The sequence below is a fragment of the Kogia breviceps genome, chromosome 13 (genome assembly GCF_026419965.1).
Source record: "Kogia breviceps isolate mKogBre1 chromosome 13, mKogBre1 haplotype 1, whole genome shotgun sequence".
In the NCBI taxonomy this organism is placed as follows: domain Eukaryota; kingdom Metazoa; phylum Chordata; class Mammalia; order Artiodactyla; family Physeteridae; genus Kogia; species Kogia breviceps.
In genome coordinates this window covers 57,954,028-57,966,759 of record NC_081322.1, presented here as the reverse complement: position 1 = coordinate 57,966,759, position 12,732 = coordinate 57,954,028, and the positions used below count along the sequence as shown (strand labels likewise).

Genomic DNA, 12,732 nt, shown 5'->3' with positions numbered 1-12,732 from the left:
ACAACACAATTATTGGTGAGGCACAAGACTAATGGATAAAGGTGAGGAATTTAGGTAATTTTCTTGTCGAATTCTCTGATAGAATTTTCTTTGAATGGATTTCATAGTAGTAGAACAGTCTCAAGTCCCTGCTGTTTATATCCTGATTTTTAAAAATCTATGTATACGTGGTTGTCAGCCCATGTCAGAGCTAACAGACTTCAGAGGTGTTGCATAGCAGAGTGCCTATTGTATGTGTGTATGTGTATGTGCTTATATATGTATTTGTGAATATATGCATAGATGTACATGCATGAATACATATATGTGATTATAACATATATGTAAATATAGCTGAGAATATCCAACCTCGATAAAAACTGGAAAAAAGTAAATAAAGCACATGTCAATTAAATAAGTGTAATTAGACAGTGACTTTCTCTGAATTACTGCCAATGCCTTAGAACTCAAAATAATTGAATTTTGACTTTAGATGTGTTTCTGCATATGTGTGTGTGTGTGTGTGTTTACTTTGTTGTATGTTGGTTTCTGAATGTTGCCCTAGATGGCAGTAAGATTATATTTTAAGTCACTATTTTAGTAATAACAATTCATTTTTCAGCATTTCTTCAAGCCATTGTGAAAAATGTAGATTTTAAATACCATATTGACCTCGTAGAAAGATTCTTTGCCTATTAAAAAGCTATTCCTTTTCACAAATCTTTGTTTTTTTACCAGTTAATAAAGGGTTGGCAACTGATATTATGATTGTGGTTTATGCACATATGTGTAGGATTTCTAAAGCTACCTTTTCCAGATTTTAAATTAGAGTTTTAAAATCTAATTTATATTAGTGTCAAAGCAGCATTTAAATACACCAAAACAGAATTCTCACTCAAAGTGAACTCTATATTTTTTTACATACTACCAATACATAATAAATATATCTTTTGTCAACTCTTAAAAATGGATAATTGAGGATGTAGAGCTATTGTGTCTTTCACAGTGTCTGGGTATGCTTTTATTTTACTTTTTAAAAAAAATTTCAATTACAAGAATAAAAAGAGTGGGGGTAGTGAGTTACTTCTGCTTTTGACAGCGAGTCCCTCAGTATGCACACATTTACATCTCTTCTGGCTCTTCCAAGCCTAGAGAAACACCAAGTTCCTCCAAACTTTGACTTGCTCTAGGGCTATTCAGAATGTCAAGCAGTTCTAATAGGCAGTCAGCTAGCTGCAGCAGCTGAGCGGAAATTTGAATAGCACATACATTCCCTATTTCAATGCTCCATAAAAGGGTTGAATAAAGGAAGCCGAAAGGCAAAAGAAATTGGATATGAGATTAGTTAGGAGAAGAAAATATCTATTTATTTTTATAATTATTTAACTTTTAAATAGAGAAATTAATTTTTAAAATTATTTTATTATTAGTTTGGGAGAAAATATAAATATGTAGTCAGTAATTTGACAGGCAAATTGTAGAGGCTTTTAGTACATAAAGTGTTAAGCAGGTTTTTTTTTCTTTACCATTTTGTGTTTCCAATTTTTTTCATATTCGTGTGTAAACTTTTTTTTTATTTCTTTATTTTAAAAGAGGCCACTAAATTTGCTGTTCAGAAATATAGTCCCTCTGTGATGACTAAAGTCATGTGTAAACTTTAAACCATTCCTATGAATATCCACATTTTTGGTTGTTTTTTGTTCTGTTTTTGGGGGCTTTGTTGGTCTTATAGTTTCTACTCATTGCCAAAGTTACTAAGGTAAAATTTTCCTCCACTCCTACCAATGAAGTTGTGTCATACATCTGTAAAACAGATTCTTTTTAAAATTTTATTTCATTTTATTTTTTAATACATTATACCCCCTTTACTTATTTCTGTGACCCCTCATCCCTGCTTCTGGCAACTGCCAATCTGTTCTCTCTAACTGATCTATGATCTTGTTTTTTTGGTTATTTTTTATTTTTGTTTTTAAGACCCCACACATAAGAGAAATTATATGGTATTGTCTTTCTCTGTCTGATTTATTTCATTTAGCATAATACCCTGGAAGTCTATCCATGTTGTTGCAAATGTCAAGATTTCGCTCTTTTTCGTGGCTTAATAATATTCCACGGTATATATGCATATATGTGTAGATATGTATATGTAAACACATTTTCTTTACTCATTCATCCCTTGATGGACACTTGTGTTGTTTCCTTGTAAATAGTGCTGCAGTGAACATGGATGTGCATATATCGTTTCAGTTAGTGTTTTTATTTTCCATAGATAAATACCCCAAAGTGGAATTGCTGAATCATATGGTAGTTCTGATTTTATTTGAGGAACCTTAATACTTTTTTCCACAGTGGCTGCACCAATTTATATTCCCAACAGTGCACAAGGGATCCCTTTTCTCCACATCCTTACCAACACTTGTTATTTCTTGTCTTTTTGATGACAGCCATTTTGAGATGTGTGAGGCAATATCTTGTACTTTTGGTCTGCTTTTCCCTGATGATTACTGACGTTGAACATCTTTTCATGTACCTGTTGACCATCTGTATGTCTTCTTTGGGAAAATGTCTATTTGGATCTTGTGCCCATGTTTTAATCAGTTTGTTTGGGATTTTTTGCTATTGAGTTGTAGGAGTTCTTCATATATTTTGGATATTAACTACTTATCAGATATATGATTTGCAAATATTGTATTCCATTCAGTAGGTTACCTTTTCATTTTGCTGATGGTTTCCTTTGCTGTGCAGAAGCTTTTTAGTATGATGTAGTCCCACTTATTTATTTTTGCTTTCGTTGCCATTGCTTTTGGTGTCAGATTCAAAAAAATCATGGCCTAGACCTGTGTCAAGGAGCTTACCACCTTTTTTTTTTTTTTTTTTTTTTTTTTTTTTTTTTTTTTTAGTTTTATGGTTTCAGGTCTTACTTTCAGGTCTTTAATCCATTTTGAGTTAATTTTTTTATATGGTGTAAGACAGTGGTTGTGTTTCACTCTTTTGCATATGACTATCCAGTTTTCCCAACACCATTTAATGAAGAGATAGTTCTTTCTCCATTGTATATTCTTGACTCCTTTGTCATAAGTTAATTGACCAGATATGTGTGCATTTATTTCTGGCCTCTCTATTCTATTCCATTCATCTATGTGTCTGTTTTATTACAAATATCATATCGTTTTAATTATTTTAACTTTGTAATATAGTTTGAAATCAGAGAGCATGATGCCTCCAGCTTTGTTCTTTTTTCTCAAGATTACTTTGGCTATTTGGGTTTTTTGTGTGGTTTCATACAAATTTTAGGATTATTTGTTTTCTTTCTTTGAAAAAATGCCATTGGAATTTTGATAGGGATTGCATTGAATCTGTAGATTGCTTTCAGTAGTATGGCCATTTTAACAATATTGATTTTTCTAATCCATGAGTGCTGAATATCTTTCCTTTGTGTCTTCTTCAATTTCTCTATGCTTTTCTTAGTCTTTTAAAGTTGTATTAGAATGCAGGGTAAGTGCAAATTGAATAGTGGTATAAAATGAAAAGATGTATGAAAGAGAATGATCACTTGGAAAAAGAGAAGTTTATAAAGAAATAAGATGTCAGATTCAAAATGAAGGGTGTATGAAAACAGGTATATGACTACTAGACCTAAAAAAATTAAAACAGAGGAATCAATATTTATTGGTGTTTTCTCTTATTGCTGTATGGGATATTTGCGTTCATATGCATCAGGTATTTTCTGGAGAAATTTCTCAATCTAGACACTTCTAGAACAATGTATGGACTAACTGCAGTGTGGCCACTCAGTTGTATCTGATTGCTACCTAACAGGCAGCAAAGTCACAATTTATCTGGGAAGTTTTTGGATGATCCTACCTATAAGTGCCTGGCCAGTTTGTGGGCAGTGATGCCAAAGACTGTTTTTAGTCTAACTAGACAGAAAGGAAAATGTCATCATCTCACTCTTGTGCCTGGTGGGGAAAATGAGAACATAGCACTAGACATATAGAGATTTTTTTAAATGATTAAAAAACCACATCTTTCTTCCAACCTACTTAACACTGAAACAAAAGTGGCAAAATAGGGGGACTGGATTTTGTAAACAATCAGAATATCAGATAGAATTTAAAACCTAAACTTTGGATTCTACCAAAGATTAATTTGCATACATATATATGTATTTTTATAGTTTTGAGGTTTTAAATTAATTGGCCACCAGAGTATATTTCAGACTTCATATTAAATATATTGAACTGGAATCCCAATGTGGGTTTTTTGCCATCTGTGTGCCATGCTGATTATTTTTACACAACTAAGATTTTAATCTCAAAAATGAAAATTTATAAAAACACCCATATTGGGCTTTTTGTATTACTTATTTTTCTTCACTTTTTCCCTACTGATTTCTATTTTTCATGAGCACTAACAATCCCTAGTGAGTTAATGGAGACACCAACAAGGCCTCAAACTTGACCTTGACTTTAATCTCTTTGTCAAATCAATGTATTAAAGTTTTGCTGTGTATTGGTTTGTTTACTGTGTAGACTTTGCCATGGCCATGACTTTCATAGGGTAATTATTTTGATTAAGTTAGATGATTAAAGTTAGTCTTGCATGAGAAAAGTATACACTTGGGAAGCAGTGATGGATGGATTCCAGTCTTCAGAGTGTTTAGTTCTGCCAGCATTTTCCAGTTGAATGGAAATTCACTTCCCAGTTTGGTTTTGGTGACACTGAATGGATTGTCAAACCTGAGCATTTCCTAGAGAAAGACAAAAAGAGATCAAGAAGGATAGATGACATTGTGAATATCCACGTATTCTTGCAATTTTTCTCAGATATTTTTCTGCTTTGATGAACAACATCATTACTGAAATAATAAATGTTAATTAATATCTGCATCATTTTTGTGAATGGTATTTTAGTGTTACGATTAGACTAATTAGTATACAGCATAGCTTGGTGACATGACAAATCAGAGAGCAGAACATGTTGACTCTTATCCATTATGATGTATTAGCTAATTCACTTGCTCAATAATGACCAAAGAAAGATGGGGAATAGGGCAGTAACAACAGAAACAACTATAAAAGCATTGTGGCCACATTTTCAGGTTTTTATTTTTCTGCCATGTTCCTGAGCACTATGGACTGTGGACATTTTAATTCCTATTTCTCTTCCCATTGGTAAATCATAGCCCTGACAGAAACCTTTAAGAATAAGATCATGAGTAATAAAGAAAATGAGAATAAACGATGACTTTCAGATTTTCCTAGTTTTACATATGCTATGTCATGCTCAGTGTTAAATTTTTTCAAGATTATTCATGGTAAAGTTGACAGCTATCTGTGTCTTTGATTTATTTTTCAGAACCTATGCGAACCCCAAAGACTTTAAAAATTGCTGAGATACAAGCAAGACGCATTGCTGTGGACTGGGAATCCCTGGGTTACAACATCACTCGTTGCCACACTTTTAATGTTACTATCTGCTACCATTACTTCCGTGGTCACAATGAGAGCAAGGCAGACTGTTTGGACATGGACCCCAAAGCCCCTCAGCATGTTGTGAACCATCTGCCACCTTATACAAATGTCAGCCTCAAGATGATCCTAACTAATCCAGAAGGCAGGAAGGAGAGTGAAGAGACGATTATTCAAACTGATGAAGATGGTATGCTCATAATTCCTTATTTTTAAAGGGGGCAATTATATGACAAGAATTATGTACTTGCTTACAGTTTTGCCTAGAGTCCCCACAATTGAATTGGATTCTGAAATCTGCTAAATACTTTTAACAGGGTTAACTTTGGAAAGGGTTTGCCTTTAACAAGAAACTTAATATTCTTCAGGGTAGCATCAAATACTAAATGAACTATTCCTTTATTGTTTTCCATTTTTATACAATATTAGAAAAGTAGCAACTACACTAAAAGTCTAAATAAAGTTTTTATCAAATGTTCAAAAATAATTTTCACCATTTGTGGCACTACATTGATTATCTATTGGTGAAATGCACTTAGTTAAAAATTTAGTTTTTTTCATTTTACAGGTCAATTGTAATAGCTTTCATTTCCTTTAGATTTGAAAGCAGCATTGTTTACCTATTCTATTTATTTTTAGATAGTTTTATGTAATTATAAATATAAAAGAAGGTCAAAGTTTATATGTTTTAGTCCAAATAAAGGTCCTTATCAGATATTGGCAAGCTGTCATCTTTTATCCATCTTTTTACCACCCAAGTAATTGAATTATAACTTGCCCAGTTTCTATGTGTAATAGGAAGAAACATTTATATTAATAAGTTACACACACATACTATTGTGTGTCATTAATGTGAATTTGAATACATTTTCTGATTTTTAAAAAAGTGTATCCTAGACAAAAATGATAATCTAATAATAACACTGTATTCTTCCAATGTAAGACATTTCATTTGCAATATTTCCTTTTATGAATGAAAGTGTGCAGGGGGAAAAGGTGTGCTATATAGTGAATTGAGGCAAAACCGAACTGGGAGTCAGGGATCATGAGTTTTCAGTCCTGGCTCTAATAACTGTAATCTTAGCAAATCCTTTCACCCCTCTAGTTCTCTATTTCTCAACTCTATATGAAAAGGTTAAATTAGATGATCTCTAAGGTTCCATCTACATTATTATTTGGGTTTCAGGAAACAGGATGTATTTGATACTTGACTGTTCCCAATTTCCCTCGAGTTCTGAACTTTAGGGTCAGATGTATATTTTGATGCCTACCAAGTATGAGATTGCCATAAAATGGGTCAATATTCCATAGTTTCTAGAAATTCTCCTTATTACTTCAAGCTTTCTCACTCTGAAAAAATGGAAATGATCTTGGATTGTTCTGTTGTTTTTGTTGTAATAAAGGGAAGTGAAAGCCTTTTAACCTCATTTAGCTCAGACTTTCAAGGAAATAATATTGTCCTAAAATTATGCATATTCATAAAATCTCAAAGAATAAACCTAAGACTTATTCATGATAAATGTATTTTTGTCATCTTTGAGACAATAAAACAGTCACCTCAGCTATCATGTTTGAACTTGCACTTAATCAAAACATTAACAACATTTTAAAGAACAAACCCTGCTTTTATACATAAACACACAAACACTCGTATTACTCCCCTGCCCCCTACACATACACAACACACACACAACACATGCTTATGAAAGAAACAGTGGTTGAGTGTAGTTGTTTCATAGGCAGAGTATCAAAATGGGAAGTCTAAGCATGGATTCAAAAGCTCTGAAAAATCTCTATCTCATTTTATAAAGTGGGATAAATATTATGTCTATATTATACTAGACATTTTTAAGTATAGTTGATTTATAAATTGTGTTAGTTTCAGGTGCACAGCAAAGTGATTCAGTTCTTTTTTTTCAGATTATATTCCATTTTAGTTTATTTCAAGATCTTGAATTTAATTCCCTGTGCTATACAGTAAATACTTGTTGCTTATCTATTTTATGTATAGTAGTTCATATCCATTAATCTGGTACTCCTACTTTATCCCTCCCTCCCTCCATCTCCCCTTTGGTAACCATGAGTTTGTTTTCTGTGTCTGTAAATCTGTTTCAGTTTTGTATATAGATTCCTTTGCACTGTTTTTAGGTTCCACATGTAAGTGATACTATATAGTATGTGTCTATCTGACTTAACATCACTAAGTGTAGGATTCTCTGGATCCATCCATGTTGCTGCAAATGGCAACATTTCATTCTTTTTTATGACTGAGTAATATTTCATTGTGTATATATATATATATATATATATATATATATATATATATATATATATATACCACATCTTCTTAAGCCAATTGTCTGTTTATGGGTACTTGGGTTGTTTCCATGTCTTGACTATTGTAAATAGTGCTGCTATGAACATCGGAGTGTATGTATCGTTTTGAATTATTTTTGTTTTTTCTGGATATATACCCAGAAGTGGGATTGCTGGATCATATGGTAGCTCTATTTTTAGTTTAGTTTAGTTTTGTTTTGTTTTTGCAGTACGTGGGCCTCTCACTGTCGTGGCCTCTCCCGTTGGGGAGCACAGGCTCCGGATGTGCTGGCTCAGCAGGCCATGGCTCACGGACCCAGCTGCTCCGCGGCATGTGGGATCTTCCAGGACCGGGGCACGAACCCGTGTCCCCTGCATTGGCAGGTGGACGCTCAACCACTGTGCCACCAGGGAAGCCCTATTTTTAGTTTTTTAAGGAACCTCCATACTGTGCTCCATAGTGGCTGCACCAGTTTACATTCCAGCCAACAGTGTGCGGATATTCCCTTTTCTCCACACCCTCTCCAGCATTTATTATTTGCAGACTTTTTGATGATGGCCATTCTGACCAGTGTGAGGTGATACGTCATTGTGGGTTTGATTTGCATTTCTCTAAGGATTAGGTTATTGACCATCTTTTCCTGTGCCTGTTGCCCATATGTATGTCTTCTTTGGAAAAATGTCTATTTAGGTTGTCTGCCCATTTTTTGATTGGGTTGTTTAGGTTTTTTTGACATTCAGTTGTACAAGCAGTTTGTATATTTAGGTATTAACCCCTTGTCGGTCGCATTGTTTGCGTATATTTTCTCCCATTCTGCAGGTTGTCTTTTAGTTGTTGTTGATGGTTTCCTTTGCTTTACAAAAGCTTTTAAGTTTGATTAGGTCCCATTTGTTCATTGTACACTATACATTTTATAATTCGTGATTTTAGTAATAAGAATATACTCACGTTTTATTGTCTGCACTTAAAATTGAAAGAAAAAACGATTTCTTTTTTTTAATCTTTATTGGAGTATAATTGCTTTACAATTGTGTGTTAGTTTCTGCTTTATAACAAAGTGAATCAGCTATACATATATATATATCCCCATATCTCCTCCCTCTTGTGTCTCCCTCCCACCCTCCCTATCCCACCCTCCCTATCCCACCCCTCTAGATGGTCACAGAGCACCGAGCCGATCTCCCTGTGCTATGCAGCTGCTTCCTACTAGCTATCTATTTTACATTTGGTAGTGTATATATGTCGATGCCACTCTCTCACTTCATCCCAGCTTACCCTTCCCACTCCCCGTGTCCTCAAGTCCATTCTCTACATCTGTGTCTTTATTCCTGTCCTGCCCCTAGGTTCTTCAAAACCTTTTTTTTTTTAGATTCCATACATATGAAAAAACATGATTTCTTAATTGGTAATGTTAGTCTCAGTTATGTGAGTTTTGTGGTTCTTCAGTCAATCATTCTCTAACAATATAATTCATTTTGAGGGTATTCTTTGGTATGAGTTTTTAGTCTGCTTTTCTTTCCACAAACCAAAGAATGCAGTCAGGCTTATATAATCTTTTTTCATATTGCATTAAATTTTTTAATGTATTTTTGGGTACACATATGACTAGATTACTAATCAGGAAGTGAATTGCTATGGAAATTTAAATTATGTCCTAAAATTGATCAAACTCATGACTGTGTTATTTATTTCATCTAGAAATAGTTTTGTAAAAGTAAAATGGCATTAACTATTCAGTCTAATTTCAATAATATTTCTTACTTTTATTTTAACCTCTGTTTTGAAGAATTTATTTATTGTTTGTGATGATATTGAGGTGTATGTTATTATTTCATGGTAGTACAGTCACAAAGTAATTCCTTCTACTGTAAGGGTTTTTAAATTTTTTGCTTTATATATAAGACTAACTGATTGAAGTACAAGCTTTCTATGAAGTATTTGCAAATAATTCAGGCTCCAGATCTGCTCATTATAAACTCCAGTTTCTACATAGAGTACTTGATGTGTCTCAATGTTCCTGAATTGGGGGGGGGGTGACAGAATATCTAAATCACAATCTATTGTTGGAAGATTGATGGATTATGATGATCTAATTAAGTCAGTCTTGCTAAATTATTGCTGCCCTATATACATAGAAAAATAATAAATTATCAGCCATCTAATAAAAGAATATAATTTCATGAAAAGAATTCTGGGTAATGCATAAACCATGAGAGCAAAGCTAGAATGATTTCCCACCAGAACCCTAAGGTAGAATTTATATTTAATTTATTGCATGCATTTTTTAATGGACGGGTAGAATTTTGTGTAAGAGATTTTGTTTTCATTTTTTATTCTAGCATTCATAAAAATCAATATTGTGAAGTTAGCTCAGCAGAAAAGCCTGGTTTGGGGACATTTTTTGACTATTACAAAACTTTTTAAATGTACATTTATTATATTTTAAAGGCTGTAAAGCTTATTTAATATAATCTTGCCCCACCCACATTTCATTTTCCTCTCTTCCACTTTGAGAGTTATATTTTAAGGGACTTTTTTATGTGCAAAAAAAAAAAATTTAGCTGAAACAGCTCTCAGATAAATTATAAGCAGGGGAATAAAAGTCAGCATTCTGTCTCCATTAAAAGTTGTTAATGTGGAAATGTGAGAGGACATTTCCTGCACTATGAAGACTGCCATGATGATGGTCTTAGTAACTTCACGTTGTATTTGCACAAATCATATGTACATATAGATGTATAAAGAATTGTCTTCCTTCAAACATAGAAAATTATTGAATACAGGTTGTCTGTAGAAAATTATTGAATATAGTTTGTGCCCTCACCCCTTTCCTCCACATGTTTTATGTGTGTGTTTTGTAGTTCACCTAAGTGTAATTCTTTCTCTCATTCACCATGCTGGTCTCAGTGCAAAATCAGTAGTGTGGAACTCTCTTGGCTATAATTTTCCCACAAACTTTTCCATAAGTGTATGACGTGAATCCTGTTGACAAAGTAGAACATGTATAAGAAGAGCAGAGAAATACACAAATTCCAGGAAGGCTACTTTCCATTTCTACCCTTCTCTCAATGTAGAATTTACAAACATTTAAAACTATCCTTGGGACTTCCCTGGCAGTGCAATGGTTAAGACTCTGCACTTCCAATGCATAGGGCACAGGTTTGATCCCTGGTCAGGGAACTAAGATCCTGCATGCCATACAATGCAGCCAAAAAACAAAATAAAATGGAATAAAATAATAGAATAAAATAAAATACTGTCTATAGCTTTCAAATAATAAAATTTTTAAAAATAAATTTAAAAAAAACTATCTTTATTTGTGAACAATTTGAAACATATCCATGCCATTTCATGTTATTTTTTTGACCAAATCGTGTTTGGTGAACACAGGTAGTAATTATAATACCATAAAATAAACATTTACTCACTAGTTGGGGCTTTACTTCCTCCTCCCCCCAGCAGCCACCCTCTATGAGAGGTGTGGAGAGGCAAATAAATACTTTCCCTTAACTACAACTGTAAGCTTATGTCATTTGAGTGGAATGGAAACAACAGGTATTCTTAGGAAACAAACCAAGGTCCATGGTAGCCTCAGCAGATGCCACAGATTACACCCAGGGGCCATCATGGCCCCTCTGCCTCGATAACTGCATAGCCTGTGCTAGTACTGTGGACCTGGGGGTCGAAGGGAGTGGATGCCTTAGGTTAACTTTTCCCCAAGCCCTCAGTTGTTAGATGCATGAATATATCTTTTGGAGTTTAGTCCTGGCATCTTTTCTGTTTACTGTGGGTTTTTTCCTTTATGAATTCATTATGAATATGCCAAATTATGTTGGCTCTCCCAGAGGTCATAACATCATTCATCGTCTGCTTGTAGATTGAAATAAATCTTACTCTTTTGACATATCATTCAGAATTTCTTGATGCTGCTGGCCACATTGCAATGCATTTACTTTGATCCAGTGATTTTTAATTTATTTCAGTCCTCACAAAATTTCTGTGTACTCTGAAACTACATTTCTAGATAATGTCATGTAAAGTTCACTGAAACGTTAGATTAAGGAAAAATATTAATTAAAAAACATATTTGCCCAATATTGGGTTGATATTTTCAAGAGAAAGCATATTTTTAAGCAAAGTAGGATGGATAGGATATATTTTTAAGCATTATGAGAACAAGAAACTGGATATTTATGTAAATAAATAGCAACTGAATATTTAAATGAAAAATATAAAAGGAAAATACACAATAGCAAAGGTATCTCGTATATTGTATTTTGTCTATAGAAGCTGACACATCGTTCATTGCTGCCACTGGGTTATATGACATTTGCAAATAAGGACTGGAATCGTTTCTCAAATCTTGTCATACTTGGGGACACTTCAAAACCAGTTATGTTGATAGTTGAGTTCTAAACAAGTCCAGTGTTATAAAATGGTTTGATTCTTAGCTTTGAAAAAGGGAATTGCATTTGAAAGACTGAAGCAATGACTTTAAAACCTATTCATCTTAAGGAGTTTTTAAAAAATTGTAACAATCAATGCTCTTTTTTTAAGTCATAGAAATATAATAAATATTGCTATAAAAGTCAGATTGACTGTTAATGAACATTTCAATTCAGTACTATATAGTTTGGCTTTTGAGTCTAAGAAGTGTTAATTATTATTATAATTTATTATTGTATGAACATTGTTTATGGAGACACGTTAGGGGCTTATAATAATCTTCAAAAAATCTTTCAGGGAAATCTTTCAGGGAAAGCTCTGTTCTTGAAACGAATTACAAATGAGATCTTCATGTCGTTAGAGGTATACAACAGAGAAAACTAGACTACACAATTTATTCAGCTCTCTAAGGTGATAGAATAGTCTTCTGAATAAAAATAACTTTGCAGTTGTACATAATCTGCATTAGAAGCTTATAGATTGATTTACTTTGAATTCCCATGAATTCCCATGTATTAA

At 33.3% G+C, this 12,732-nt stretch overlaps 1 protein-coding gene across 18 annotated transcripts in view; it reads left to right on the top strand.

The window, feature by feature from the left end:
* PTPRK (protein tyrosine phosphatase receptor type K) overlaps positions 1-12,732 on the top strand; it is a 583,718-nt gene that overhangs the window by 451,180 nt on the left and 119,806 nt on the right. For all 18 annotated transcript variants that reach the window (XM_067010720.1, XM_067010722.1, XM_067010719.1 and 15 more), the window contains exon 8: positions 5,338-5,640. In XM_067010720.1, coding sequence (XP_066866821.1) covers positions 5,338-5,640 — 303 coding nt within the window. The remainder of the gene's footprint in view (positions 1-5,337; positions 5,641-12,732) is intronic.